The sequence below is a fragment of the Colletotrichum acutatum genome, assembly GCF_030867785.1.
Source record: "Colletotrichum acutatum strain CBS 112980 chromosome Unknown BDZ83scaffold_78, whole genome shotgun sequence".
NCBI classification, from domain to species: Eukaryota; Fungi; Ascomycota; class Sordariomycetes; order Glomerellales; family Glomerellaceae; genus Colletotrichum; species Colletotrichum acutatum.
In genome coordinates, this window is record NW_026849072.1 from 14,599 (window position 1) to 42,003 (window position 27,405).

The window sequence follows — 27,405 nt, forward strand, 5'->3', positions numbered from 1 at the left end:
GAAGAGCAGAACTCAATTTTCTACCTGCTTCAAAGCCGAGGCAGTCTTCGGTGTCTACATGTGTTGTCCTCACTCTCAAATACTCGGAGCGTGCCTTCCAAACGTCTCAAGAATCGTTTGACCGGATAGTGTCCCGCATTCCCCTCAAATCAGTGGCCGTGCAAGGTATCAAAATTCCGACGACAGTCTTCGTGTGGGCGACGGGTAATCGCCTCGAATAGAAGGCCCCGTAGGGCCCGTCCCTGGCCCCAGACTGCAGTCAAGGTAAGTTGGCAAACTCTATAAGCTGGAGAATCGTTCATCTGAAGTGTTTTACAAATTTCTTCATCACTTGGGGCTCAAGCTATGAACACATGCGCCTCTTTGACTTCCCTCGTCGAACCTGAAGACGCGCCGCTGCATGGACGTCTCATCCCATCAACGAAATGTCAGTGCCTGTCACACCATTTGTGGCAATGTCAACATTTGTCAATCTCAGCCCCCCCCTGTTGCTTGGCCTCGTGTTTCTTTTGCATACCATCAAATACCCCATGGCCACTAGGTCCCCGTGCCTTAATCAGTCACGCTGAGTAGTATATTCTATTGGCGAACTTTGGGACTACTTCTGATTCGAATTGTGCTCGGATATCCAATTTCCCGTCCAGCCAACTAAGTAGACAACTTATGCAAGACTAAATACAGTATCCCCGATTGCTTTCATGTATCATGACATTCGATTAGTTTCCTAATGATAAAACCAGTACTTAATTTTAGACCTTTCTATGAAGGTCACTTTATAAGCCCAGTACATAGATCCAACTTCCAATGTAATTTGCAAGTACATGTAGACTTACACAGATGCAAGGTGCACACCACCACAGTGATTGTAGGAAATTTCGCGCGCCGGTCGCGTTCTAGGAAACCAAAAGGAACTCACTGACCGATACAATATTTCTCGTGTGCCTTATCTATTGCACCATTGGTTTGGCGGCCACAGCGGCTCTCTGTCTGTGTGTCAAATGCAAGCTGAGGTGGCTAGTGACTAAAATAGTCGTCCAAGTCCCTGGTCGGTCTTTGGCACTGCCACTGACATAATCCCACGAGGCTACATCGTGTTTCCTGGCTACAATATATTGCCGGCCAGGCCAGGTTTACTACGTGCATGTTCCTCGCCCAGTTCATTGCTGGATGTGAGTTGACATCGTGCCAGGCTGTTGGTATCTCGCATGTGGCTTTGCCTCGGAGCCGGGACAATAATAATGCTGGAAAAAAACATCGTTTCATCGGTTTTTCCTCATAGAAACAACATAGCAATTTCCCCTTTGATATGTACATGTAGTATTTGGGTGTATATAAAACTTATTGCCGATGCTGCAGGTCTCGATGTCCTTACAACCTAACTACGCTGAGCTTGAGACAAACAGACTTAATGATTCACGTAACACATATTGATGTGCCTATATTGAGGTCATAGGACTCCTAGATTTCACTAGCTGGTAAGTAACCAAGACGAGTTGACGCCGCAGATAGTCAGTGGAACTATGGATCACCATAATTCATCGAACGGATAGGTACGTGATGCCCACCTTGGGGTACCTACCTACCCAGATGACAATGTGTTTTGTACTTCTCAATCCTGCTCTCAACATGTCATATGTCTGCTCGCCACCGTAACACATCATTTTCTTCAGCTAGGTTTTCAGTCGTGTACAGCCTTCTGGATTCAATGATATTTTAATGCCTTCTCTAGATCTGGTAATGGTCTGTCTCGCATGATGGTCCTCACCTGACTAGGTACCTTACTATGACTCAATACACCGGCGAAATTGGCCGGGACTCACCTCTCGCCGCCCAATTTGGCCGTTCCGCCCATGTTCAGCGGGCGGCAAAATTGGCCAAATTACACGCTCTTTGCCCGGAATGAGAACGCGATTCTCTTCGGGCCATTTTCAGTCAATCAGTGGCTCTCTGATTTGTAGCTCTTTGATTCAAACCATTACTGGAGATTATATAAAGTGAGATGTTTCCTTGCCGGCTTACATCTCGAAATCTGGAGCAAGTCATATTCAGCACACGCGTTTTCTTGTCACTTTCACAAAACATCAATCATACCACTTTACTTCACTTGTCATTCTCCAACATGTTTGTCGCTCTCGTCACTGGAGGTAATGCCGGGATTGGTGAGGCTGTCGTTCAACAGCTCGCTAGAATCCCGGGCTTTCATGTCATCATCGGATCTCGCAATCTTGAGCATGGCTCCAGGCTCGCCGAATCGCTCAAAACCGGGGACTGCTCAGTTTCTTCTATTCAGCTCGACATTACCTCTGACGAATCGATCTTCAAAGCCATCGAGTCCATTCAGAAGACTCACGGGAAACTTGACGTCCTCATCAACAATGCAGGCATTCTGATCGATACATACCCCGATTCGTTCAGCTCCACTCGAGATCTTTTCAGAAAGACCTATGAAACCAACGTCTTCGGAACAGCCGTTCTAAGTGAAGCAGCTCTTCCCCTCTTACGCAAATCTGAGTACCCGCGCATCATCTTCGTGTCGTCCCAGATGGGCTCTCTGAAGTCGGCCTTGGACGAGAGTATGCCCTTCTACAACGTCGACTACAAAGCATACGATGGCAGCAAGGCAGCTGTCAACATCTTGGCTGCCAACTATGCCCGCATCCTCAAGGATGTTGGCGGGGCTTCAAATGCTGTTTGTCCCGGCTTGGTGAGAACGAAATTAACTGGATGGATGGATGCCGGTGCACCGACTTCTGTCGGCGCGGAAAGAATTGTGGAGTTGGCAATTGCAAGTCCGGGTGGACCGACTGGCACGTTCTCCAACAGGGACGGTCCGCTCGCGTGGTAGAATAGACATTCGGGCTCATCAATAGAAAGAGGGATTGCAAATGGCAGACTTGGACCTGTTCTAGCCTTCTCGATTTCAATTTGCTTGAGAGACCGACCGGACCACGTCCTAGAATACACGGGAGTCTAGCAGTACAATCCATGATACTCATCTTACATACTGGTCCCTTAATTCACATCATCGCCGTAACTAAATTCAGGAGTAACCCGATGTTATCGACTCCTGAGTTCCATCTATCAAGCGTTTCTGCATGAACTGCATCGTTGGCATGATGATGACTTTCCAGCAGCTCCCCAAAATAAACCAGAGCCTTGCCCCGCCTAGGAAGACTTCTCAACGCTTTTGTTTCTTCGTCCCATGAGTCTGGCGTCGTGGCACCCCATTGTACTTTGTGACATGGTAGTAGCAATTCTCTCCATGTGTCAAGAACGCTGCAAGATATGCCTACCTTAACGGTGGCTACCTGCGCTACTAAGAACCACACGCAAGCAATTCTGACGCGTCTTGTTGTCAGCTCGTTAAACGTTGATTCAAATCAAAATCGAAATCTACTGACCTTATTCGAGACTCGTCTAAGATCCAATCTTCCCATGAATGCGAATTCTTAGAGTCTACACTACATAGTGTATCCGTCATGGCCATGAAATGCTTCCAAAGCGCCTGTTCATAAATTGTCAGCCGCTTAGAATTTCCTCAAGGACTAATGATCTTCGGTTGCAGAACGTACCTCATAAGCCAACAGCATGTGGGTATTGTAGTTACGGTCTTCTAGAGTGCTGCCCCCGCCGGCGACGACACGCATGATAATATATATCAATTCTGCTTGTAGTGAGGCGAAAATGTCTCGTCTGCTGTATCTAACCATCTGTTCAGTGAAGTCAGCATTTTCAGCCCATCTGGCAGGGTGTAGTGCACTGTTCAAACCTCGATGAGGTTTCTGTCCTGCTCCCTCTGAATTGATTGCCATAAGAACGGACTAGTGTCCGGGTTTCGAGATACGAACAAAATCGCAATGCCCATACAGTTTGCCAATGCCTCGGGAAGATGGCTTTTGTCCTGGTATTGGTGTATGAAGGGAGGGAATGTTGACCTTCGCAGCATCATTTCGGGATATGATCGCAACGCCTGTTTGATCATATTTGCACTACCATTCGCCGCCGACTTTGTTTCCTTGATGAATTGAAGTGGAAAGACGATCCAAGATGTGTTTGATATCACGCGCCTGCCAAAATTGATTGTATGTGGCGGTATCTGCCGGTACGGTTCTGGTGATGGAGACAAATCGGTGTCACCGACTATTAGGTCCTCGGTTATGTGACCAAGTCCAGGTTCCGTCAGAGGGAAATTGCCAAAAGTGACTTCATCCGGCAGCTCAAATATTTGCGAGAGTGGCTCCCATCGTACTCGATCATCAAAAGCCGAAGCCTCTTGCGTGAAAGTAGATTCAGGATCAGCTGGATCCAAGCCTGGGAGACTCGGCGCCCAAACTCGTGAGCTCAGGGCTCCTGTGCTGTCTATGGACCCATGACTTTTGTTCTCTGCGTAGATGCAGTCTAGTCCTTTCTCTGTGCAACGCGTACAGCGAGCTTGTAAGCTACACTTATGTTTGGCTGCACTGCATTCTCGACAAGGCTTCGGTCGGTTTCGGGGCCGATCCTTTGTTCGCCGACAGTAAGACACATGGCGCTTCAATGCAGTCTCTATGCCAGGGATTTTGAGTTAATTTTCGAGTTGGAATGGGAGGCAGATGCAGTAGGTGAGGACAGACCTTGGGTGAAGGGCTTGCTGCATATCACACAGAAGAAAACGCCAGCTGGTGGGCTATGCGTCGGAAAGATCGAGTCAAGAAATTCGGAGCCGCTCATTTTGGGTCCGAAACACTTGATGAGGACCGTTCTCGCTTGGAAACTTGCAGGCAAGTGTTGTTCCAGTTAAATACGAGAATCAGACAGTATCGTCCTTGACGGACATACTCCAATAAATTGAACGAGTTCTTTTGTCAGCAACTAGCTTAGAGACTGACCCAACAAAGATCCCGCGGAGATAAGCTCGAATTCCGGATCTAGAAGTCCGAGCAGATGTCTCATCAATTCTTCAATCCGTAATACCCAATTTGCAAGTAGTCCTCGTCGCAGCGTCAAAATCATTTTTGGCGGTGAGAACAAAGATGAGTGGATTAGAGTGCACCACGGTGAATCGTGGTAATATCACGCCCACATCAGCGCTAGAAGCTTCCGTCCCCGCAGTATCCGTACACCGTACCAACGCCGTAAAACGAATACTTAGGCAGGGTGCGGCTTGAATTTGACACAAGCTAGGAGACCTCGACTAACAGCATGAGGTGATAGGTCTTAGTAAGGACATCATTGTCTAAAAGCGCGACGAACAAGCGCAAAGGGTACAAGTGTCCATCCATCGCTTAGAGGGGCGAGCTATGTATGGGGTCCAAGTAAAGCGATAAGCGAGACAGCCGACGATAGTCTAGAAAAATTGCTAAATAACTCATGTGTTCTCATCTGTCAAACGGATTGGTTCAAGGCGGGATCACTGGCCTTGGCCAAGGAGTGGTTTGAGTTCAACAGTGCACTAAAGCCCGGAGGTGACAGTTGCCACCTACTGTCGTGTCGCTTCCTGAGCAGCCAGATTGACAGGAGAGCGGCGGGAAGGCGATCTGCCATGACCGAGACCACGGGCGGGAGGGAGTACTGTTCTGAAGCTTGGAGCGCACGAGGGTCAAGGTGCATGGCAGCCCAATGGAGGTGAGAGAAGAGCCCGAGAGTGGTGTGGCAGGATCGGCGGCTGTAGTTGATGGTGTTGATGAGAGTGCGGATTGACAGGGGCGAGTAGAACCCAATGGGAAGAGCCGCAGATGAGGGCATATTGACCTTGGACGATGATAGGTGATTGTTGGACAAATGAATAGGTACGGAGTATAGTCGCACGAATTCTGTGAAATGGCGTTGTCCGAGTGGGAGTAAGATGAGGATCGCGTCGGAAGCGGCAATCCGAAAAGACGACGTCCTTTTGCTGTTTGTGGCCAAACGTACAGATTCACCAAGGCATCAAAGTGAGCTCACTCATGGTGAGGGGACTTGGCCGATCTGGAGCCCTGCAATCACCCGCCCGTCCACACCCTCATACACAAGGCAAATAGTATGGAGTGCTCGGTCAGAAACTCACATGAACATGATCATGCCAATCCACCATGACGACGGACAGCGGCTAATGGCTCTCGGCTAAGCTGTCGGTGCTGGACACACGACGTCAGGAACGTTGTGTCGGTGCTGGGTAGCAATACAGGAACATCAAATGGGGAGACTGGGGCCATTTGAAAGTGAAGCTGTACAACCTCATCGTGCGTGCGTCATGCAGCGGCAAGCTGAAGCAGCAGCATCGCGGCAAGGAGAGACATCGAAAAGCAGGAGAAAAGTGGCTCAGGAACAAGGAGAGGAACAGTAAAGCGTTGTAATCGCATGACTGGGAAGAGGCAGCATCGGAGGCTAGGGTTCATCGGGGATTAATAATGAGCCATGCGATTTTGAGTGCGGGCAGCGGCCCTCCCAGTTCACTTCAGGTTTGTACAGTCCTTGACCGGTTGTTGGCTGCGATGCGGTGAGGAGGGCTGGAAAGAAGGAAGGGAGCTGGAAAGGCGGAGAGGAAGGGACCACTTCCAGGCACGTTATCCGCCCCTGTGCCCTACCTTAAGGTAGGGGATGAAGGATCGGAAAGGCGGAACGAAGCCGGAGACAAGATGGGCAGGGACAAGGGCTGTGGTTGAGGTGAATATGATAGTGACTGAGCCTGAGTGAGAGGCGCGAGGTGAGCTCAGCTCACTGATAACTGGTGAGAGACGAGACTAGGAGAGGTGGGCCTGGCCGAGCTGGCAGTTTTTTCTCCCCGCTCCCCCTCCCAAGCGTTCTTGGTGTGAGAGGTTGAAAAAATATTATCGCTACCTATTCGTAGACAGAGCGAGGATCAGACTGGGAGGCTTGGGAGCGTTAAGTGACTAAGGTGGCCCCTCATCCGACCGGCCCCGTCTAGTCTCAGGCCCTCAGCTCCCAAGCACCAAGGTCACGAATCATCCGTTCCGTTTGGCCAGTTCCATCCCCATTCCATTCGTCTTGTCCCCTTTGGAGTGGCCAGCTGCAAGTCGCAACCTGCAACGAGGCCCAAATGCACAAAAAGGCGCTCAGAGCTTCATCCGGGGCCAATCGCCGGGATGTCGCCTCACCCTGAGCGGCCTAGGCTGGCCTTGTCGCCCCTATGAAGACAGGGGAGGGTGTGGTTTTTGTCGGTTTTCAGGGAGTGAGACGAAAGAAAGAAGACGTGGACTTGTCACCGTGACTGACTGCGACTACGAATGCGACCGTGATGAGAAGCTGGCCTATCCAGACATCGGCGCCAAAGGGGCAGATTTGCGCTCACATCACTGGGCTTTAACTCATTGATTCGGCTTGGGCGTTTGGCGTCCTCCTCACTGGTTCACTTGCAATGTTTTCACAAAGATTGGAAGCCAGTCACAACGTGTAATTGTGAGCCGATGCTGTCCGTCGTTGTATTTCATGTCGAAAAGCTCCTCTCATCCCGCATCATCCCCCGTTTCTCGATTTCTCTTTCGACCTCCCTCCCCGCTCTTTTCCTCTCATATCAGCCAACATATCGTGGCCTCGCAATCCATATCACTACGCATCGCAAGGGAGAGAGAGAGAGAGAGAGAGAGGCCGGGATATCCGCACAAACACATACCAAACGCTCGCCTGCATCTCACACCGTTATATCGGAATCTCCCTTATCGGTGACAGAAAACGACAGAACATATTCATCCACGGCCCTTCTACTCCGTGCAGATATCTGGCAAGAAAGAAACCTACACATTCCCCAGCCTCTGTATTCCCACATCGCTCTCGTCCCGGCTGCCGGCCGTTGTTCGTCGTCCACTTTAACATCAACGGCTAAACCTCCCACGGACCGCGATCTTCTCAGTGCCACTGCCACGAGTGCCACAGCATCTCTGGGGGGTCTTGAGTCTTGACCCGTTTCTGTGACTTTGTGGGGGCCGATTTGCAAACCCATCCTCGGTGTCCTCCACCCCTTGTCACCCAAGTCGGTACTCGCTTCCGTTTGGAACTGTGACGGTGGAGTATTGTTAGGGGCCTCCTTTCCTTCACCGCATCGTCAACAGCGAGGAACCCTGCCCCGAAAAGCGCCCAGAAGTGCCCCGAGTGCCCTTCAAGTGGCTCCCCGCGACAACGAACAAGACGGGATCATTTTGGCGGTGGACTGGGCTCCCTCTGAGACCAGCCTCCCCCTCCTCTGAGAGTCCTGACGGAACCTTCTTGGCCAAGCCAAGCCAAGCCCGTCTCGTAGTACCCTGGGGCTTGTCGTCACTTAAAAGAAGGGAAAGCTTCAAAATCGACTAGTACCGCCCGCACCAACACCACCATACTAGGTCACCGCCTGTGTGTGAGGTCTCTCACACACACACTTCCTCTAACTTGACGCACTCACATACCCTCTCACACATACACATCACTTGCTCGGTGAAGACGCCGAGCAGGTGAACTGAGATATATCATCATGGCCCTTACGCAGACGGTCACTATCATCAACAATTCGGGCAAGATTATAAGTACCGTAAGTCTCTTTCTCTGGCTCACACCCGTTGCATTTACCCCCACCGCCCCTCATCAGCCTCCATGCCCACTCGATCCAGCCCTTGAATTCGGTCGTCAGAACTGCGCGCAAGAACATTCGACATGCAAACAATGCAGACGCACTACAACTCTCGGCCGAGCGATGAAGCCCAATAGCTGACGTATCATCTTCGCTTCTGCAGGGAAAACACCTGGCCGGTATCTTCAAAGAAGCCAAGGCGTCCTATCAGGAGAAAAAGGCGGCCATCAAGGCCGACCGGGAGGTTCTTAAACGGGCCCAGACCTTTGATACTTCTCGCGATCTACCTACCGAAGCCTTCGATCGCCGCTACTCGCACGATGATGGCCGCTCTGTCGCCAGCTCCAGGAGGAGCCATCGATCGAGACGCTCTCAGTCGAGTCACCGCGATGTCGAGTACTATCCACGTTCGAGACCTGCTCTGACCGAGAACAACCTCAAGACACATTCCGAAGTCTCCAGCGTCACGCCATCAAGAGCGCCTCCCTCTGCCTACCGTGCCCCATATGCCGAAACGGCTCCCCGCGATGTGGCTTTGAGCCGCCCGACCTTGCCGCATTACACCACCGCCCCGTCTTGCAGCGACAGTCTCGCAGACTCGGCCACATTTCGTGGCTCCATGGTTCCCCGTACCATGTCCGCGCCTGTTATACCCAAGGGTCGCAAGGAGAAGGAGATCGACATGGACCTCGCATACGGCAACATTCCCCCCGATCTGAAGGATCGCACTGATCTGGACCCCCTTACCAAGGAGAAGGAGGCCAAGACACTCATCTCCAGAGTCGAGGGACTCCTCGACGAAGCCAAGTGCGCACACCACTCAGCCACCGCTACCATCGCCCATCTGCAAGGAAATCCCGATGCCGCCGCCGCTGTTGCCTTGACGCTAGCGGAATTGTCCACGCTCTTGAAACAGATGTCGCCTGCCTTCTTATCTGTGATCAAGGGAGGCTCACCGGCAGTTTTTGCGCTTTTGGCATCGCCTCAATTTCTCATTGCTGCCGGTGCAAGTATCGGCCTCACAGTAGTTATGTTCGGCGGGTGGAAGATTGTGAAGCAGATAAAGGACGCCCAGGCCCAGAAACAGGCAGCTATCGCCAACGCAGTGGCCTTCGAGGCACAACCCGCACCGCAGGCCATCGAGTATGCACAACACGATCAGTACGACCAGTACGACCAGTATGACCCCTACCAGCAGCCACGGGAGGGGAGCGTACGGGAAGGGAGCGTCCGCGAGGGTAGCGTTGCCTACGACGAGGCGTATGTTCTCGACCCTCGACTTGACGAGGAACTTAGCTCCATCGAGAGTTGGCGCCGCGGGATTGCCCCTGCAGGTGATGATGAGAGTGTCGATATGGAGCTCATCAGCCCTGAGGCCGCGCGTTCGATGCTTGGAGACGACACCCGTACTGAGCGTAGTTTCCGGACACAACGTAGTTCCAAGACGCACCGCAGCTCCAGGACGGAGAGAACCGAGAGGTCGGAGAAGTCGCATCACTCATCCAGGTCGCACCGCAGCACCCGCGAGTCCGAGGCGTCCGAACGCAAGAGCAGTGTTGCAAGGTCTGAGGCTGCGAGATCTGAAAGAGACGCCGAGAGTGTCGCCAGCAGCCACCGAAGTCACCGCAGCTCTGCTTCCAAGCGCAGTACACGCGCGCCGACACTAGCAATTGAGGACGGCAGTCGCCAGAAGGAAGACGAGGCTATCGAAGCGGTGCTTCGACCCAAGAAAAACAACATGCTCAAGTCCCTGTTCAAGAAGAAGGAGAAGGAGCACAGAGATAGAGATGAAAGGGTGTCTGCTCTGGTGTTTTAGGATGTGACCATGAAGAAGACGCTACAGATGAGGACAATGAAGAATGGAAATGATGCATATGGCTTGGGCGGTTTCCCAGCCAGGACGGAGTTGGGATTATAATTGGTACGCGTGAGGGAAGACGCCTGGCGGCTTGGAATCGGCCCTCACTTTGCATTGTTGTCGGAAATACATTATTCATCCGAGAGGGAAACATACTGACAATTATTGTTACATCACCTTTGAGCGATCAAAACTTTTCCATTTCAGAACAGTAGATAACATCGCAATTTACACACAAGAAACATATTTTCTATACTCAAATTTCCATCGTAATCGGAGGGCTAGGTGCGGGGGACGGCGTCGTGAAAAGCGAACGATGCCAAAGGCTGAAGGTAATTGTCGCTCAGCAAATTGAAGAAGCTCAACCTATCTGGTCTCCCGCTAGCCTAGTGGGGGAGGCATGGCATACTTTTGACGTTAATGCAGTTGTACCGGGAGCAGCGAAGAGGCGTAGGGCTGAACCGGAGATGGACGAGATCGGGAAGCAATGTCAGACGGTCGAAAGCAAGTTTGTTCGTCAGCTGAGCGGCGCAAAGCTCACCAGCGAATGGCGGCACCTGAGTTAGAGGACCAGAAAAGGTAAAAAAGACACCGGCCTCTTCCGGGTACGAGATGGCCTGTTGGAGATGCATGTCAGCTTTATGTTTGTCAGTCCCCTTGGCCAAGTGAAAGCACTTGGGTATCGCAGCGACGGCGCACAATTCTCGGGATTCTCACATCGCTCAGCCGTTGTTGCCCACTTTGCGCCGATTTCCTCAATTCGTTCTTCACCCAACCCCGGCGGCGGACGGGCCTTTGCTTCTTCCCATGCTGCATCTGGCTATAGCCTATTCACAAGGTTAACATGAACCGTATACTTGGGTGGCCGGGACATGGAAGTTGGCAAGTCATCTTGCTTCATGATTAGATGACTACCTTTAGTCCATGGACATCGAGACTTTTTCACAATGTCTGAAATCCTCGGCCTTTGAATTCGAGTGCATCCTATCTCGCTTGATACTCTCCACCAGGAGGCATCCTTCAATAGCTCCGTGTCCGTTGGTGTGGGAAACGACGCAGACTCAGTCACAGCCCCCAAACTCTAATTCTCCGTCATCTCACCTCATCATCAACCCTGCAGGGTGCGTTGGAACTACCACAACTTACGTCCCATCTCTCATCTCACTCTCATCCTCTTCGGTCCCACGAGGCGGTGTCACCTATGGAAACTCTTTGAATCCTCCCGATGAGAAAGGGAATGCAACCCCATCTGCGTCTAGATGATGACAGAGCACCTCGTCCCACCTCATCAAATAAAGCCATTCGTGGTTGCGAGTGCGATCAAAGGCATCAGCATATGGCCGGGCCCAGCTGTCAGAACTTGAAGGGACCAACAAGGCTCCCGGGTTTCTCTCGAGGCATATCCCGGCCGCCACATGCAGCCATCACCAATCACGCACAGCAGTAACCCCCAATGTTGATCGGGAACGCCAGTCCTGCGCCATCACCTCGAGCTGAGCCAACTTGGCTGCAGTGGCCAGCCCCGAAGAAGCGACCGGGCAAGGTATTCGTAAAGTCAAGTGCAGCTCGACGCAGGTCGCATCGCCCCTCCCCTTGTTCGTTATTCGTACGTCCGGAGATGGAGAGCGGGAGGAGCCACATGCACCCATCACCTCCAGCAAGTGTTGGTAGCTGTGTTTCCCCAAGCCTTACGAGACAACATGCAAGCTGTCTTATCAGTTGTCTTTCTTTTATTGCTTTCCCTCAATTCCTATTCCCCCTGTCACTCTATTGTTCTTCAGAGATTTTGTTCTTTAGCAGCGGCGCCCTCCCTCCTCCTTGAATGTCGCTTGCCCAGAACACTTCGAATGGCAATCCACACAACTCAGCCATCCAACGCAACAAATTGTTGAGATTCAGAGTACCCAACTTCTGCGGTCTTTCAAATTGACCTCGTTGGAATTTCCAATCGTCTAATGTGCCTAAGACGACCACCCAATAGCCAAGGCCTTGTCCGACGCCGATTAACGTCACTATATGGCTGTTGCATCCCCTCAAGCCACCATCAACACCATCTTCTATCCCTGGGCCTCATCTGCCTGGGTTGACCAGCCATGATGGAGGGCAAACCCGGCGACGAAGGACTCGGCCTGCGAGAAAGCGCCCTTCAAGATCAAAATGATATTCAGATGACGCCGTCGGCTGAGTGGCATCCTAATCGCCAATTTGCTCGAAAGCCGATCAACGGGCCACAGACGCCGACAACGCCGGCACCCATCGGCAGCCCGTACGGGCCTTTCGGAAGAAGCCCGCCGACGCCTTCCGCCAAATCACCACAGCCATCCTTTTCCGAACGAGCTGCTGGCGCCGCAGCGTACTTCCCGGCACCGGCGAGCGGAAGCAGTGCGTCTTCCCAGCGACCGAGGCCGGCGCCATTGCAAATGGACGCGCACGAGTATTCGAACTATTCTGCCTCTTACTCCAGCCTGAGCACCCCTTATACCGGCGGACTTTCTACTGGAGGGCTTCCACCGAAACGACACAGAAGCGCTCGAGTCGATTCTCAGTCCTCGGCGACTGGTCTACTTTCACCGCCGTGGCATGGTCCTCCGCCTAACCGACCTCAATCGATGTACTATCCCCCGGAGCAAATCCGGCTTTTCAATAAGTACTGGCACCCGTCATGGAACATGTATTTTTTCCTCTTCGCCGGGATTGCATTTGCCCTCGGCCACCATTTCTTCTATGCTGGCCTTGACGGAACAGAGGCCAATGGCCAGATTCGTATGCTTCGCTACGGCGCCGCCTTGTCTTTCCTCAGCAAAGCAAGTCTTGGATCGGCTGTGATCCTAGCCTTCCGACAAAGAGTATGGATGACAGTCCGTCGAAAGATGCTCACCCTCGCTGCCGTGGATTCGCTCTTTGCCGCGGCCGAGGACATGACTGCCATCTTCAACATTGAAGTCTTCCGCCAAGCTAGGATCGCCATGATCTTGGCCATCTATGTGTGGTGTACCCCTCTCGTCGTGGTTCTCACCTCAGACACTCTGACAGCTCAACCTGCGACGACACGCCAAACCACGACGTGCCCATCCATCCGCACTCTCAACTTTGCACAGGAAGAAACCAACGATTTCCGTACAGGGACGAAGATCAACAATCTCTTTGAGCTTTCCACGTCTCTATGGAACACAACTACCTTGAATCAGTCCAGCGAAGATTTCTTTGACTATTGGATCGGAACGAGTTGGCAATTCGAGGAGATTTCTACTTCAGCCATTCTGGGCAAGAAGCCGCTCTCGCGGACGAATGCCAGCCTTGATGTTTGTGGCATGGGCTGGAACTGTTCATTCAGCATTCAGTTCAAGGGCCCCGGATACAAGTGCGAAGAGCTTGCCAGCGGCGTCGGGTCGACACCGAAGAAGCTCAACGGCGCCGAAGTGCCCTTCAACATGAGCATGCTTGCCCCAGTAGGCAATCATACATACATTGCTCACGCCACCGCTGGCGAGTACCAGAATCCTCAAATGAATGACACTGGCCCTGCAGGTGTCATCAACACGCCACCCCCATATCCACAAAACCTCGGCGCGCTCCGCGTGGAGCCGGTGCTCTGGTTCGGCATCGCTGAGGTCGACGAGCCATCCGATCCCCAGCCGATGAACCCTGCCTTGCCCGCATGGAAAACGGCCTACACCCCAAAGGTGTTTGGCTGCGAACATCGTGAGACGGAATACGAGGTCGACTTCAACTACACGGGTCTCACTCAAAAGACCACTGTCCGGAAGCGAACGTTCTTCGACCGCATTGTCGATACCCGCTACCTCCCCGGCGTCGACGCCCAAGACGGAACAGCGGACAACACTACAGGCACCCCGGAATCCAACTACATCTTCCCGCAAGACGTGGCGCGCTACCGTAGAACGATGGCATACCACTCCATCGGATACCAGTTCCGCCAATACATCAACGGGACAATCTTCCAACCCAACACCGACGCTAATACCAAAATTCTGCAAACGCGCATCCTCGACCAACACAACTACCTCGTCGTCAAGGACTTCATGTTCCAGGTCCAGAGCCTCTACGAAGACATCCTCATCTCCATGTTCTCCCAGCCACGCCTCCTCGCCGTCGTTTGGGCTAATGACACGAGCGAGAAGACGGGCACCCGCCTCGGCGACAATCATACTTACCCCTGCACCCGCGAGCGGACCGACCTCCGCTACAAGTACCACGCCCGAGACCTCTGGGCTGTCTACTCCGTCGCTATCCTCCTCGCCATCGTTGGCGTGGCCTTTGGTCTTGCCGCCGTCCGCGAAGAGGGCCTCGTCCGCAATACGCGCTTCAGCAGTATCGTCGCGGCGACCCGCGGCCCGGGCCTCGAGAAACTCCCCTGGGCGACGACGCCGAACAGCGATCATCGACCCGTTGCCGGCGCCAAGGTCGGCTACGGTCTCGTACCCAAGGATCCGCACGTGGGAGGCGTCGAGACGTACGGGTTTGGGCTGGAGGGAGACGTCAAGCAACCGCAGAGGGAGCGGGAGCAGCGCGACGACTCAGGGCGGACACCAACGAGATTGGGGAGCCCCTTCCAAAGGGGACCATTCAATCGGAGGTGGTCTAGATTGAGTGGCCAGCCATAGCATCTGATGCTTCTCTTCTATCGAGATATCCCAGCGGTACCGTAAGCGTAGTCCGTACTTTAGCGTTTGTTTTCGTTACTTGATGCTCCTCTTCTGCGGGAATTCACACAAGAGGACAAGAATGAATGTCTTTCTTTAGTCTTTGTAATGAGCGATGGTGGAGAGAACAATGTGCACAGAAAAGGGGGGACCAAGGCACAAGCCACAGAGTCCTTCACAGTTGTCGGCATTGAAAGAGCTCACAATCACAATATGCAAAGTGTCTACTGCGAGAAAAAGATGCGAACCACTGTGTGATGATTGATGTACCATGAACCGTTTCATTTCGTGCGGCTTTTGCCTGATATCTACATTATCCCATACAGTGAAGTGGTATATGCGCTCTGCGCGGCCCAGAAATCATGCAAACGCCCGCCTTTTTTGTTTTCAAGCCCCGCCTGTGGCCATCAAAAACGCCGAGAATGTGATGGTAGAAGAAGCCCATCCAACCCCGCCCTGCCAATGTCATTATGCCATCATGCGGTTTCCCCTTGGTGGATGCTGTTTTGCCCGTCGTAATATGCTTGTTCGTCAAAACTCCAATTGTCCTATCTTGATATTCCTTCGTCGTTATAAGTCTTCGGCCAGAAGAGCGCGGACTTCTGGCTCGTTAAGGAGCTTGCGTTCGCCAAGCTCGGAGAGGGGTTTGCCATCACGGACAGCGCCAAAGTCGAGAATCTGTTATGTGTTGGTCAGCAAATTGTCTGATGAAACTTCCGGATGTCAAACTCACCTCGACATAGGTCAAGCTGTCTCGCTGAACAGCTGCTACACAACGTCTCTGGTCGAACTTGACCTGCCAAACACCGCTCAGGTCGGTCAAGAGATCTTGAACACACTCGCCAGTGCGAATGTCCCACATTTTAACCGTCTTCTCACTTCCAGAAATGACCTTTCGGCCATCATGCTGGAAGCATGTGATCGCGCCCGTATGAGCTGTGAGTACATTCTTGCATTTGCCATTCTCTGGGTCCCAGATGCGTAGGGTGCTGTCGGCAGCAGCTGACACAAGTCTTTCGTCGCGCAAGTCGAGCAATCCGACGAGCAAGCTGTGGCCTTCTAGGGTGTGAAGACAAGCACCCGTGTTCAGGTCCCAAATCTTGACCAGAGAGTCCATGGACCCTGAGATACAACGGTTGCGTTCGTGATCGAGTACAACGCTGTAGACCTTCTGGGAGTGACCATGCAGAACATGCAGAGACTCGCCAGTGCTGATCCGCCAGACGCGGACAGTGCTGTCGTAGCTACCACTAACGAGGGTATCGCCATGTGCAGAAATAGCACGCACTGAATGTGTGTGTCCAGAGAGCGTTCGGATGAAGTAGGGGCAGTCAGCATCGTTGGCTGGAGGGCCCGTCTGGATGTACCTCCGAGAGCCGACCTCAGGCAGGCGCCAGACGCGAAGCTGACTGTCGCGGGATCCCGTGATGATGAGCGGCTTTGGCGGCATCATGATGGGCTTTCCATCGTGGCCCTTCCCGTTCTCGGTAGGCATGAGGATCTGCAGGCATCGAACGGTACTAGTGTGTCCATAGAAGACCTGTGTGCAGAGACCCTTCTCGATATCCCAGACACGGACGGATCGATCGGTAGATCCAGAGACAAGCATGTTGCCTTCGTATTGTAGGGCCCAGACACCGCCTTCGTGGCCTTCGAGTTTCTTCCGCAGCTTTCCGGTGTTGGTATCATAGACATGGATCAAGGTATCGTCGCTACCGGTGATGATTTTGTCTTCGTCGAACTGCAGGCATGTTATGACATGGCGGGGGTGGGCGGCAAAAGCAACATGTCCAGGCTTGACCTTGCCACTCGTCCAGCTTTGCCGAATCATGTAGTGGCGTCTGTAAAGGGACTTGAATAGGTGCAACTTTTGAAGTCCAGGGATGCTGGTCTTTGGATTGGGCACAGCAGCAGCGGCCGCGTTAGCTGCTGAAAGAGGTCCCTCGGACTTGTGTTGCTTCACCTCGGACTGTATCGCATCCAGCCGGGCTACATCCTGGCCGCTAGCTCTGCGCTTCGATCTATCGGCGCTGGATAAGTTGAGAGCCCTCTTGCGCTTGGAACTGCGAAGCCTGCTTGTCGAATCGGCCTTGACAACGGATTTGGTGAGTTCGTTGTCGGCCGAGTCCAGTCTGCTCAGAGGTCGCAAGTCAACCTCGGCCCCAGTGACTCCAACAGGATCTTGCCAACCCCAGCCCTGGATAATGGCCTTGTCGAGTTCGCCGGGGGGCAGTGTGAAACCATCGCGATCGAACAACTCCTTCCACCCAGTTTCGTTCGTGTCCACGATATTTCGCCAATGCTTGGAGACCTGCGCAGCTCGACACAAGTCGCGGTGATCGAGGAACGACAAGACGTGGAAGCTCAATTCGAGAGGAAGCTGTTTGAAGAAATCGCACTTCAGAGCAGGGGTGACGACATCGGCTACAAGACGAAGTGTTTTTCTCGGGCATCGGCGGAGAAGATTGTACATCAAGAAGCTCTTCATCTCATTGGGCATGGCGTCGAATCTTTCCATCATGTTACGGGTGTCAAGCATGGCGGTGTGGGCGTCGAGGTCGTCCGCTTGGAAGGAGCTGTCATCCACAACGATAGACATGTCGGAGGCGTAACCGCCCTCCTCGGTTGTCTGTGATTCATGCAACCAGGCCTGGTCGCGGAAGCTGACATTTCGTCGGGCAACAGCACTGCTCTGGGGTGACTCTTCATCTTCGTCATCGGAGTCTCTCGAATTCAGTTGAGCGGCTGCCAGCGTAGGCGAAAGTCTCGGACTAGGTAGGCTCGCATCCTGTGCAGCCACGGCGTCGATGGAGGGTCTGTGGCCAACGGCTCTGAGAGATTGTTGGGGCGACTCATCGGTGTCAACAAACGGCTCGGGGTCAGCGTCGGTGATGGGCGGAGTGGCAACGTTGCTGCTGAAGACAGTGAGTGCATCGCTTCCGATGGGACTGGCCGCTTCCTGCAAGTTTGTTTGACTCGGTCCCGACTCTGGAGGAGTGTGACTGGAGGGGTGAGCGTGAAGGGATCGGGGTCGCGTCACACGCTCCGAGCTTGCACCAGCGACTTCGGAGGTATCTGGAGTGGCCAAGTAGCCGGATGGTCTGCCCCTCGTGAGTTGGCGTCGAAGGCGTTGCGAGGCATCCTCGGGTATGGAGAGTCCAGTCGGTCTGGGGTTCCTGGAGGGTCTAGAAGGCAAGACGGGTGACGCGTTGTAGGACGGCGAGGCTTCGCGGGGATTCGACCGACGAGACCTTCTTTGGTTGGCATCTGAGGGCGACTTTGATGTGCGTCTTGGAGACTCTTGACTCGACTCGTCGTCTTTCAGGAGGCCTGTGGGCTGCCTTTCGGCTGCCATCGGTGCTTTGCGCTGCTAGGGTAGACAATGTCAGCAAATGCGACGACGAGGAAAAGAGGAGAGAAAGAAAGAAAAAGGTGCACGAGGTAGGAAGGCGTGAGAAGGCTTACTGTTTTGGCAACAAAAGGGTTGTCGACTGTGCCATCGGAAGAGGAGCCAGAAACGCTGAAAGAGAAGTTGGCAAGTTCGGGGGGTAGAGGCTTCGAAGCGAGAGGATACTCCTTGGAGTCGAGTTCGTGGAGAGGACGAACTTCGCGCAGGTAGACGGGTGGAAAGGTGCGCTTGGTGGTGGTGGTAGTGGTTGTAGTAGTGGTTTCTATGCACTCGGAAACGGCTAACTGGAGGCTTGTCGAGTCGGATCCGTGAATGGAATTATTGCCTTCGTCGACAGAGAAGGAGACGGTCTGGCTAGAGCGAGGCCGCCTCACCTCCGTGGTGTTGATCTGAGGACCGGGCGAGGGCGTCATATTGCCTCTCGCGTGGTATGCGGTCTGATTCGAATTCTCGACTTCTGCGAAGTGCGATAAGGAGCGGGGGGACGTTGTTGTGAGTGTGTCGGAAAAGAGAGGGGAGATGTCGAAGAGGAGAGGAAATGTAAGGTTTGGGATCGGAATCGAGTGTGAGTGAGGGTTGGGGATTTCAAAGGTGGCGGGCGGGATTACAGTCGCAGGTCGCAGGTTGCAGGCACGGCTTACGGGTGCGGGTACTGTGGATGTGGAGGTGGAGTTTTTTTGGCGGCAGCACCGTGGACAACCAAGGCGGGAGGGGAGGGTGAACCGCGAGGGTGTGAGGGCGGGCAGGAGCCTTAGGAACTTTAGGTATGTACGGATAGGGTACCTAAGGTAGCGGGCCACGGCGGAAAGAGCGACTCGTTGGTGATGCGGCGCGGTCCTTCTCGGTTTTGGTGGGCAATGAAGGTAAAGTACCTTAGTACGGCGAAGGAGAAACAGCACGGGGAGGTTCGTTCCAGGTTTTCACTGCCTGCCCCCAGGTGGATTGGCACCCCTGAGGAAGGAAAAAGGTACCGAACGGGAGGTACTTGTAGATTCGCATACAAAGCACCCGATAATAAGGTACCACTCTCCGTAACTGCTCAAAGTACCTACCTAACCTTGGGAGGCCTTGAGCAAGGCAGTACCTAATTCGTGGGTGCACGGCACAGCAGAAGCCCACGGCCCACACCGCAACGGGTCGGAATGGAAGCGCAGAAGCAATGCCGCAGTGGAAGGAAAGACGGGGCGATCGACACAAGGCAACCCGAAAAGCAGGCGTCGGTCAATAACGCGGTGAGACGACAGTCGGCGGCCGGAGGTCAGAGAAGCTAGGTACTAAGGCAATGTATCGAGGAAAGACACTCCCGCAGCAAAGTTACCTCGGGAGCGGTAAATGGTGACAGGCAGAAATGAAGAAGGGGGAGGTTTTTTCTCTTCTAATTGTTCGCCAAAGAAAATGCCGGGCAGGGAAGAATGTCGAGTGCCAAAGACGCACCTTAACCTGGAAGGAGCTTGGTAAGGTAGAGAATGGAAGGTTTCCAAGCTGCGGGGAATGGAGTTGGCTTCCAGCAATGAGATGGCGAAAGCGGCGCGGGAAAACAAGAGAGAAGAAGGCGTCCTCACATTTCTTACTTTCTCGTTTGGATCGGGCTTGGTTGGGTCCAGGCTTGTTTGCGTCTTTGTCGTAATTCGAGATAGATGCTATCGAAGCACCCCCTCCTCTCTCCTTTGAGACTTGAGCGTAACGCTGGGTGGGTGGGTGACAGAGTATCGACGCAATGAAGCCATAAAACAAGGGTCCAATGTTGGGAATCTCGACTGAACGAGAACAGACTCGATTGATTCACTATCTGGCAGGCTAGGTACCCAGGCGCCGTACGGATCTCGAGTCTCGACTCTTGAGCATGGAAAGTGGATCAGGCAGGCGGACAACGCTCAAGCGACAAGATGAGATGAGACGAGATGGCGGAATGACAGCGAGGAAAAATAAAATAAAAACAGAGTCTTCTCTTCCGTTGCTGGTCTCCATTGTGGCCCGCTCGCCGCCCGCATCAAAGTAAGGTAAGGTACCTTACCTCAGCAAGAGCCTAAGAGGTATCTCGAGGTGGACAGTTGGCGAAAAAGGTACTTACTTCGGTCGCTCCTTGCTTCCAGGCTTGCCAGGCTCCTTCCTTAGTGGCCTCCACTCACTCAGGACGACCAGCGTCACTGGGCCACTTGGCCGGTTTGTTGGTTCGGGAGCGGCTACAGCGAGCAACCCAGGGTTTCATACCTGCCTGACCTTGTCCAGCCAATATCATCAGCCAACAGTGAAAAAGGGGCATGTTCTGTCTTTGACATTGCTTCACTGTCTCTACTTTGCTTGTTTCTTCGAGGTTATATTAGTCTCAAATGTCTAAATTACCAACCCGGGACTCCTTCCGTCTATCATTGAGTGTTGCACAGCAGACGTCCGCGCCTACGGAGTACTCCGTATCTGCCCCGTGGCAAAGTGGAGAAGCAACACGTGCGCTCCAGGTCAGGTCAAAGTAGGTCATGAAAAGAGGGATTCTAGAGCCCGTGCTCTCTTCCCAGATTCACTCGGCCGGTGTACCTCAGCAACGGAGGCAAGCGGACCTAAGGTACCTTATCTTAGGTAGCTGCCTTGTGCCTTGCTGCCTCGGTCACCTTCCTCTGAGCCTTTCAAGGTGTGCCTCTCGAGTAACGACTTGAGTGAGTGGCCGCAATCATTGGTGGAGCCCTTCTGATTCCATCCAGCGGGGCTCCCTTGCCCCTGATAGTTATAGAGGTATCCCACTAGGTGTTTCAAGCGTATAAGGTACTTGGCATCGCAACAGACGTTTGTCATCCATCTCACCTTACCTACCTTGGGTACGCATCTACGAATCGATGGTAATTTTTTGAAAGGCATTGATGTAAGGTAGACAGATATTGCTAGCAGCCTCGTTGCTCTTGTTGGTCTTGACTCTTGACTGCTGCTGCGCCCATGGCTTGTCTACCGGTGTTGATGCGCTTACCTGTGCAGCTGCCGCCTTTGTCTCTGTCTATTCTCGGACAGGTCTCTCACCTCAGGTTCCTTGTTTGTACGCCATCGGCAAAATGGCTGGAATTCCGCTGTCTTGACCTTCGATTCCTTTTGCCGCCTTTGCGACGGGGTCAGCCAGCAAGAGACCTCCGGACATACAATGATCAATCTTCATTCCAACAAACACAAGTCCAAGACCCTCTCCCGCCGTCTGTCGTCAGTCACCATGGATTGTTCCCCTTGTTATGACCGTCGCCGGCCGAACACTCAAGACCATGTCAAACCCAACCCCTCGGTCCGCTGGCGGCTGGCCCTGGTTCCCCTTCTCTTCCCTGCACTCCATGGCCCCCGGTCACATTTTCGCAGATGCCAGTCGCGGTCACGGGTCCAGGTTCCCCAGTGACATTCACACTGGGCTTGTCCAATTCTCGCGTCGCTTTTGGGCATGCTGCCACCACGACGCAGGGCTGCACCTTCGCCTACCGTACCCAAAGTTCTAAACTGCTTCGCCTGCCCATCATCCGCTGATCTCACGCCAAGGGGGCCATGAAAAGGCCGGTCGCGTCTACCTAATTAGTATTCACACGCACTCTCTGGTGCCACAGACTCTACTTTCGGATACAGATCCCCGCGAACGCGTTATCCGTCACCCGTGAAGCAGTGTCTCGTCTCATACCGCCCTCCCACACCACGATTCTGTTTCGAGAATGCAATTGTTGGACCCCCAACCCCGAAAAGTGCTTTCAGCGCGCAGCACTCTCACCAGAGTCACCACCCTACAGGCGGTCTTTTTTTTTTTGTTCCCTCTCAATCAAGGGACCACCGCCCAAGACATTCCGTTGCAAAGCCGCCAACACACACGCCTCGGGAACGGAGAGACGCCAGCAACAAGCCACTTACGAACCAACAGTGCCATTGTCTGAGCCATGTCTGCCAACCATGGACGAATTATCCAGCAAACACCACACCCGTACGCAAGGCTCGTTGGCTCGTCCCCAGCCCTGAGAGCCGCCGCACAGATGCGTCTTCTGCACTGCGAGGCATTGGACGACATCACACCAACTGGCGTTTAAAGAGACCAGCAACCATGGTGAGCTGCGGCCTGCATCAAACTGCTGGCCTCATCCGTCTGCTTCCGTCTTGAATATGCACCGATAAAGTCAAATGCCCTTCCCCGCGCATCCTTCTCGCATAGAGTGAATGCTACACCTCACCTTATGCGTGCGTGCGCCCAGGGAGGCAGAAGCATCGCAGGTAACATTGCTTTTCAATGTGAAGGAATTAATTATGGAACATGTCGATGAAGTCGTTTTGGCGGACTATGGGTTCCACTACGTGACATCAAGAGCCCCTTCAGCGTCACGGCGCTCAACTATATTGTCAGCATTCGTATCAGTCTTCGGCCCCCACACACGTTACACACACTCATCACACGTATCTCTCGGCTAGTATCTTGAGCCAAAGGACAATAAACGGTCCCCGAAGCATTTCACAATTCGGCAGCAAGGCCAATACTCGTCTCTTCGGAGCCTCAGTGAACCATGCTCCTTTACGGACACAGGCTCCCTCTCGTAGGCCTCTCCGCTCTCGCCGAACCAAGGCCCTTTCCCTCCTGTTTGCCGCCGTCTGCCCCGATCCGGCCTAGCGCTCTCTCGCGTCCCCCGGTCTAAGGAGCACGCTCAGAGGACCTTGGAATGTGAAGAATGCAACCACTTTGCAGCTTGGGCATCTTCTGGGCCGCTGGGCGATGATGGAGTACCGTGCTACAGAGTTCCGGAATCGCAAAAAGGTCGGTGGGAGCCTCGGTGACGAGCCAGTGACGGGCTCCGCATCCCTCAGTCTGGCTCCATCTTCGTTCCCAGGCCTCGGGTTGCCTCTCCAGGAATTCACTAGCCCATTGGCCCGCTGGCTCTGTCCAGACTCCAGGCCAACCCTCCAGACTCTGGTCCTAGACCTTGAACATGGGATCAATCGCATGACAAGATAATGAAGCACTGGCCGGTATAAGCGTGGCTACAGCCAGTCCATCCTCCTCTGCCAGAGCGTATGGGCCTAGAACTTCGTCCTCTCACATGAGAGATTTCTTAATTTTTGAAATAATCGTTTGATTGTCATTGCCATGATTCGTAAGCCACCCTGAAGACCGAAGTTGTTTCATGTCCAGCACTGAGTAGGGCTTTTTGGGGACATTACACTGCTCGCTCTCATGCTCATAATTCGTCCAGATCCATCCATATCCTATTATTGATGCAATCTTGTTTTCCAAAATGCCTGATAAATGCTTGAAATGATCGTCGTCCTCTCCTCGTCATATCCTTCAACTATGAGATATATACTGGTAACCGGCTGCCCAATAGTTCGCTCTTCGATACCTGGACATCTTTCTTGTGGAAATCGTGTAGCATGAGCCAACAAATCATCCGGAAAACAAGCGTGCACCAGATATCCTCATGGGTGACGTGCTCCTCGCCCAACTCGTGCAGTAGTATTGGTTCTTCATCGTCTATTGTCTCGACAGTCCGGGTACTGAAGTTGGTTTGGTTCCGTTTTTTTAGGCCTCCGAAACCAACAGTAGGCTGTTCACGCCTATCTGATGATTCTCGAGACACCTCGATGACCTTTCTCCGCACCAAGCGGAAATAAACCTCCATGAGTTTCTCTTGCTTGAGTTCTGGTGGTGCGGCATCGATATCCTCAAATCGAAGCTGGCTTCTCACTCTGTTCTCCATTGTGGCGGCGTTACCAGTAGCTTTCGGGGTCGTCTTTTCCGGCTTCTCGTTGAAACCTCCTAGGACTTCTTGAATGTGACTGCGTAACACATCTTGAACCATCTCACGTCGTGCGCTCTCCACTGCCCCTTCAGGGTTCCCCTCGAAAACTGAGGGCTTCGCGGTCATCATCGAGTCGACACGAGGAGGCGCTGTTGGCCGAGATACCTTCGCCCTTGCCGTCAGAATCTCATCGGTGTCGTCAAGAGCCTCGTGCAGAGCATCCATGAGGGGCAGGCTCAACCAGTTGCCAGGGGCGGCAGTGTGTGTCTTGATCAGCCCATTGATCTTTCGAATGTTCCTCCGAATGGCTCTGCCGACGAGGCTAGGAGTTGGCTGATCCGACTTGAGTTTGTTCATCTGCATGGTGTACGCTTCCAGCAGTTTAGTCAAGGAGAAGTTTTTCGTATCCCAACGATAGTGGGTAGGATTGGGAAGTAAACGGAAAGCGCTTTTCTCGATGTGGAGTGTACGCCCCAGCATGCCTACAATCTCGAAAGCAACTGCAAAGGAAATTTTAGCACTGGGAAACGGTGGGAACAGTACGGCCTCAGCTTACCAGGAAACAAATGGCCAACCCTGGCCGTCGACGTAGTGGAGAAGTAGTTGACGGTGTTGGTATTACAGCCGATCAAAACCAGCGTTTCGGCGATTTCATGGTTACTGGCAAAGTTTAGGGTCGACAAATCGCGGGGCTCATCGTTGGGAAACTTCAAACGTCGATTGTCCGACGTTGCCCGGTAAATAGTTGGGAGAAAGCCGAAGCAAAGCTCCTTGGTCTCGTCCACAGGAATGACACGGTTGTTCTCAAATCGACTGCGTCCATAAACCTGGAATGTGAACATGATCCCAAGATCACTAACCTTCTCCCCAGTGATGGTGTAGCCATTGCCTTCTGCACGGTATCTATCATTGGTCCTATTGAACTCGACCCAGTAAACGCCGAGCATGGCTAGCATTTCGACCATATGGCACCACGTCGTTGTGGCGTATGGCTTCTTGACGTTGGTCGGCATCGTATCCCAGCTCCTACGCTTCTTCTGGATGGCGACCGTCAGGGTATACTTGTCACTGACTTCTTTGAGGACGCTGGTGACGTTCTCCTGGCTCTCGAGCTGGTCAGATCCTTTGGGTGGCTTTTGGTAGACTTTTTCGGTATATTGTCTTTCTTGCCATTCCCTGGACTCGTGTTCCATTTTTTGCAAGGCAGAGAGCAGCGCCACCCACGAAGCTCGCTCATTGTCAGCCGTGTGGACTGACTGTTTCGCTAGCTCCTTGTCGGAAACATCCTTTTGATCTTGAAGTTCTGACCGGCTGTCCAGCAAGCTCTTTTCCGAGCCGTCGATGAATATTATGGGCTCGTCCTTGACGGGGCCCTTCTTATTAGTTGGAGGGCATAGGAAGATAACGGGAGCTTCGAAAAGGACCTCGAATCGGAACTCGGTGAATTTTATTTTGCGTTGCTTGGATTCAGACCATTTCCCTATCACCTTGCTGCCACAACTTGAATAGCCAGCAGCGGATGCGAAATATTGCTGTGCGACCTGCAGGAGGGATGCAAGCAAGGCGACAATGGAGATGACGAGAGCGACAATGGCAACAAACAATTCCTTGTCATCGTCGTTGATATTGTCGTTAATTTGCTGAAGAGTCTGGTTGAATTGTGCTTCGCTCATGCCCTCCATGGCCATTATTCCGGTCCAATGGTTTCGCTATGGGCTTCTGTTTGCCGTTGATTACCGAGCCTTGCGGGTTGGCTATTCGGAGCTGCACAGCTTAGGGTGCTCGGGGTTTTGTGCTCTCGGTTATGGGTGGTATCGGAGTGCTCAAGAGCGGTCTATGTCGGTGATGGGGGCAGGTTTGGTCAGAATGGAGGAAGCCATGGGTGGCGTGAGGCAACCCGAGTTTGTAGCAGACAAGCGGGCTCAGCGGAGAGGGAGAAACGCGGCAGAAGGGAGCCGTGACGTGTGTCGAATCGAAGTCGAAAAAGAATCTCGACGAGACAGACGAGGCTGCACGTTGAGCTAGCGCGCGAAGGCGGCACAGCCGCGACCTGGAAACGGGAGAAGAGTCCGGGTGGGATGCCATGGGGTTGAGAAGCGAATGCTCGCCCCAGTAGCAGCTTCAGCTCGTCTCGCCAGCCATCTCCAATCATGGAATGGTTTGTTGCCTGCCTGCTTATACCGGCCCCATTGCCAACCCAACCCCTCCCCTGTGTCAGCATGACCCCCATGTCTTGCCCAATAGCCCTAGCAGTCGCTAGCTCGTGGCTTATATTGCGCTACTTTGCTGTGCAACAGGCAGCGGGATTCTGGGGAAGGGGACAGTGGTGGCTCCGCTGTTGTTGGTGGCGATGCAGATGTAAGGCAAGGCGATGCGATGTATGTTGACGTGGAAGATGGGCGACGTTGTGGGAGGGGGAAATCATCGACTGATGAAGCTTGAAGGTCGTCCATTTTAGGGGCAGTGCAGTGCGGTGCAGTGCAGACGTTTAAGAAGAGTGCGAACAGCGTGGCTAAGCTCGTGTCTTGCGCCTTCCTTCCATTACTGGGGCTAGGAGCGGGCCGTCGTTCGAACCACAGGTCGGTGCAAATGCAAGGAAAGAGCACAGCACCTCAACCTGCCCCGGGATAAGAAAATAGGGGAGGCACGAAAATGACGAATCCTGCGCCGTTTCCAGTGCTTGTTTTCCGTCCCTCTTCCCCGCCAATGCCAGTACCATGAGTACCACAGTCGAGTCTGATCACAGTCAATGAAATCTTCCATCTGATCCTCTTAACAGCCCGTGGTCCAAACTCATCCTGACCTAAGGTCACTCCGTACTTAGGTGCCTTGCTCTTAGTGATAAGCGATAAGGTAGTGGGGGTAGTGGAGCACCATCGAGTGCCTCCAGTAACAGATGACAAGCAGCCGTGTTTCAATGCTCACAAACGTGAACCATTCGACTCACACGCATTCTTGACCGTTCCTGCGGCAGGCCGACGGGTCTTACTCTTTCTCTCATATTAGTTGGTCGACATTGGTGTGCTACAGACTACATCATGCGAAATTTGGTTGGCATGAAAAGTATTGCTGGCGGTGACCTGATGCTGAGACACGATGCCCAACTTGCCTAAGAAGATGACACAGATCCGAGGTACACTGGGGACCGCAAATAAGTGAAGAGGGGTTTTCATAGAATTATCGCCCATGATGAAAAGGCCCTAGGTCCTTGTCCTCTAGAT

At 53.1% G+C, this 27,405-nt stretch overlaps 6 protein-coding genes across 6 annotated transcripts; 3 read left to right on the plus strand and 3 right to left on the minus strand.

Moving 5' to 3' along the window:
- Window positions 1-2,119: 2,119 nt before the first annotated feature.
- On the plus strand, window positions 2,120-2,845 carry BDZ83DRAFT_754291 (short-chain dehydrogenase; the record flags this gene model as incomplete). Its single annotated transcript, XM_060514461.1, has 1 exon — window positions 2,120-2,845. The coding sequence occupies one exon, from the start codon at window positions 2,120-2,122 to the stop codon at window positions 2,843-2,845; it is 726 nt and encodes a 241-aa protein (XP_060362540.1).
- A 172-nt stretch (window positions 2,846-3,017) lies between these two features.
- BDZ83DRAFT_582819 (uncharacterized protein) lies at window positions 3,018-3,982 on the minus strand (the record flags this gene model as incomplete). The annotated part of the gene is made up of 4 exons (XM_060505589.1): window positions 3,018-3,339; window positions 3,402-3,505; window positions 3,573-3,710; window positions 3,770-3,982. 4 exons carry the CDS (start codon window positions 3,980-3,982, stop codon window positions 3,018-3,020), a joined length of 777 nt encoding a protein of 258 aa, XP_060362541.1.
- A 4,440-nt stretch (window positions 3,983-8,422) lies between these two features.
- BDZ83DRAFT_653846 (uncharacterized protein) lies at window positions 8,423-10,334 on the plus strand (the record flags this gene model as incomplete). The annotated part of the gene is made up of 2 exons (XM_060510659.1): window positions 8,423-8,479; window positions 8,682-10,334. 2 exons carry the CDS (start codon window positions 8,423-8,425, stop codon window positions 10,332-10,334), a joined length of 1,710 nt encoding a protein of 569 aa, XP_060362542.1.
- A 2,651-nt stretch (window positions 10,335-12,985) lies between these two features.
- Window positions 12,986-15,001, plus strand: BDZ83DRAFT_582802 (uncharacterized protein; the record flags this gene model as incomplete). Its single annotated transcript, XM_060505587.1, has 1 exon — window positions 12,986-15,001. The coding sequence occupies one exon, from the start codon at window positions 12,986-12,988 to the stop codon at window positions 14,999-15,001; it is 2,016 nt and encodes a 671-aa protein (XP_060362543.1).
- A 609-nt stretch (window positions 15,002-15,610) lies between these two features.
- BDZ83DRAFT_721331 (WD domain-containing protein) lies at window positions 15,611-18,862 on the minus strand (the record flags this gene model as incomplete). Its single annotated transcript, XM_060512378.1, has 3 exons — window positions 15,611-15,718; window positions 15,774-18,407; window positions 18,506-18,862. The coding sequence occupies 3 exons, from the start codon at window positions 18,860-18,862 to the stop codon at window positions 15,611-15,613; spliced, it is 3,099 nt and encodes a 1,032-aa protein (XP_060362544.1).
- Window positions 18,863-23,562: 4,700 nt separating this feature from the next.
- BDZ83DRAFT_417448 (uncharacterized protein) lies at window positions 23,563-25,958 on the minus strand. The gene is made up of 2 exons (XM_060502960.1): window positions 24,741-25,958; window positions 23,563-24,684 (listed from the first exon to the last, which is right to left on the minus strand). Exons 1-2 carry the CDS (start codon window positions 25,870-25,872, stop codon window positions 23,735-23,737), a joined length of 2,082 nt encoding a protein of 693 aa, XP_060362545.1. The 5' UTR covers window positions 25,873-25,958; the 3' UTR covers window positions 23,563-23,734.
- Between the last annotated feature and the right edge of the window lie 1,447 nt (window positions 25,959-27,405).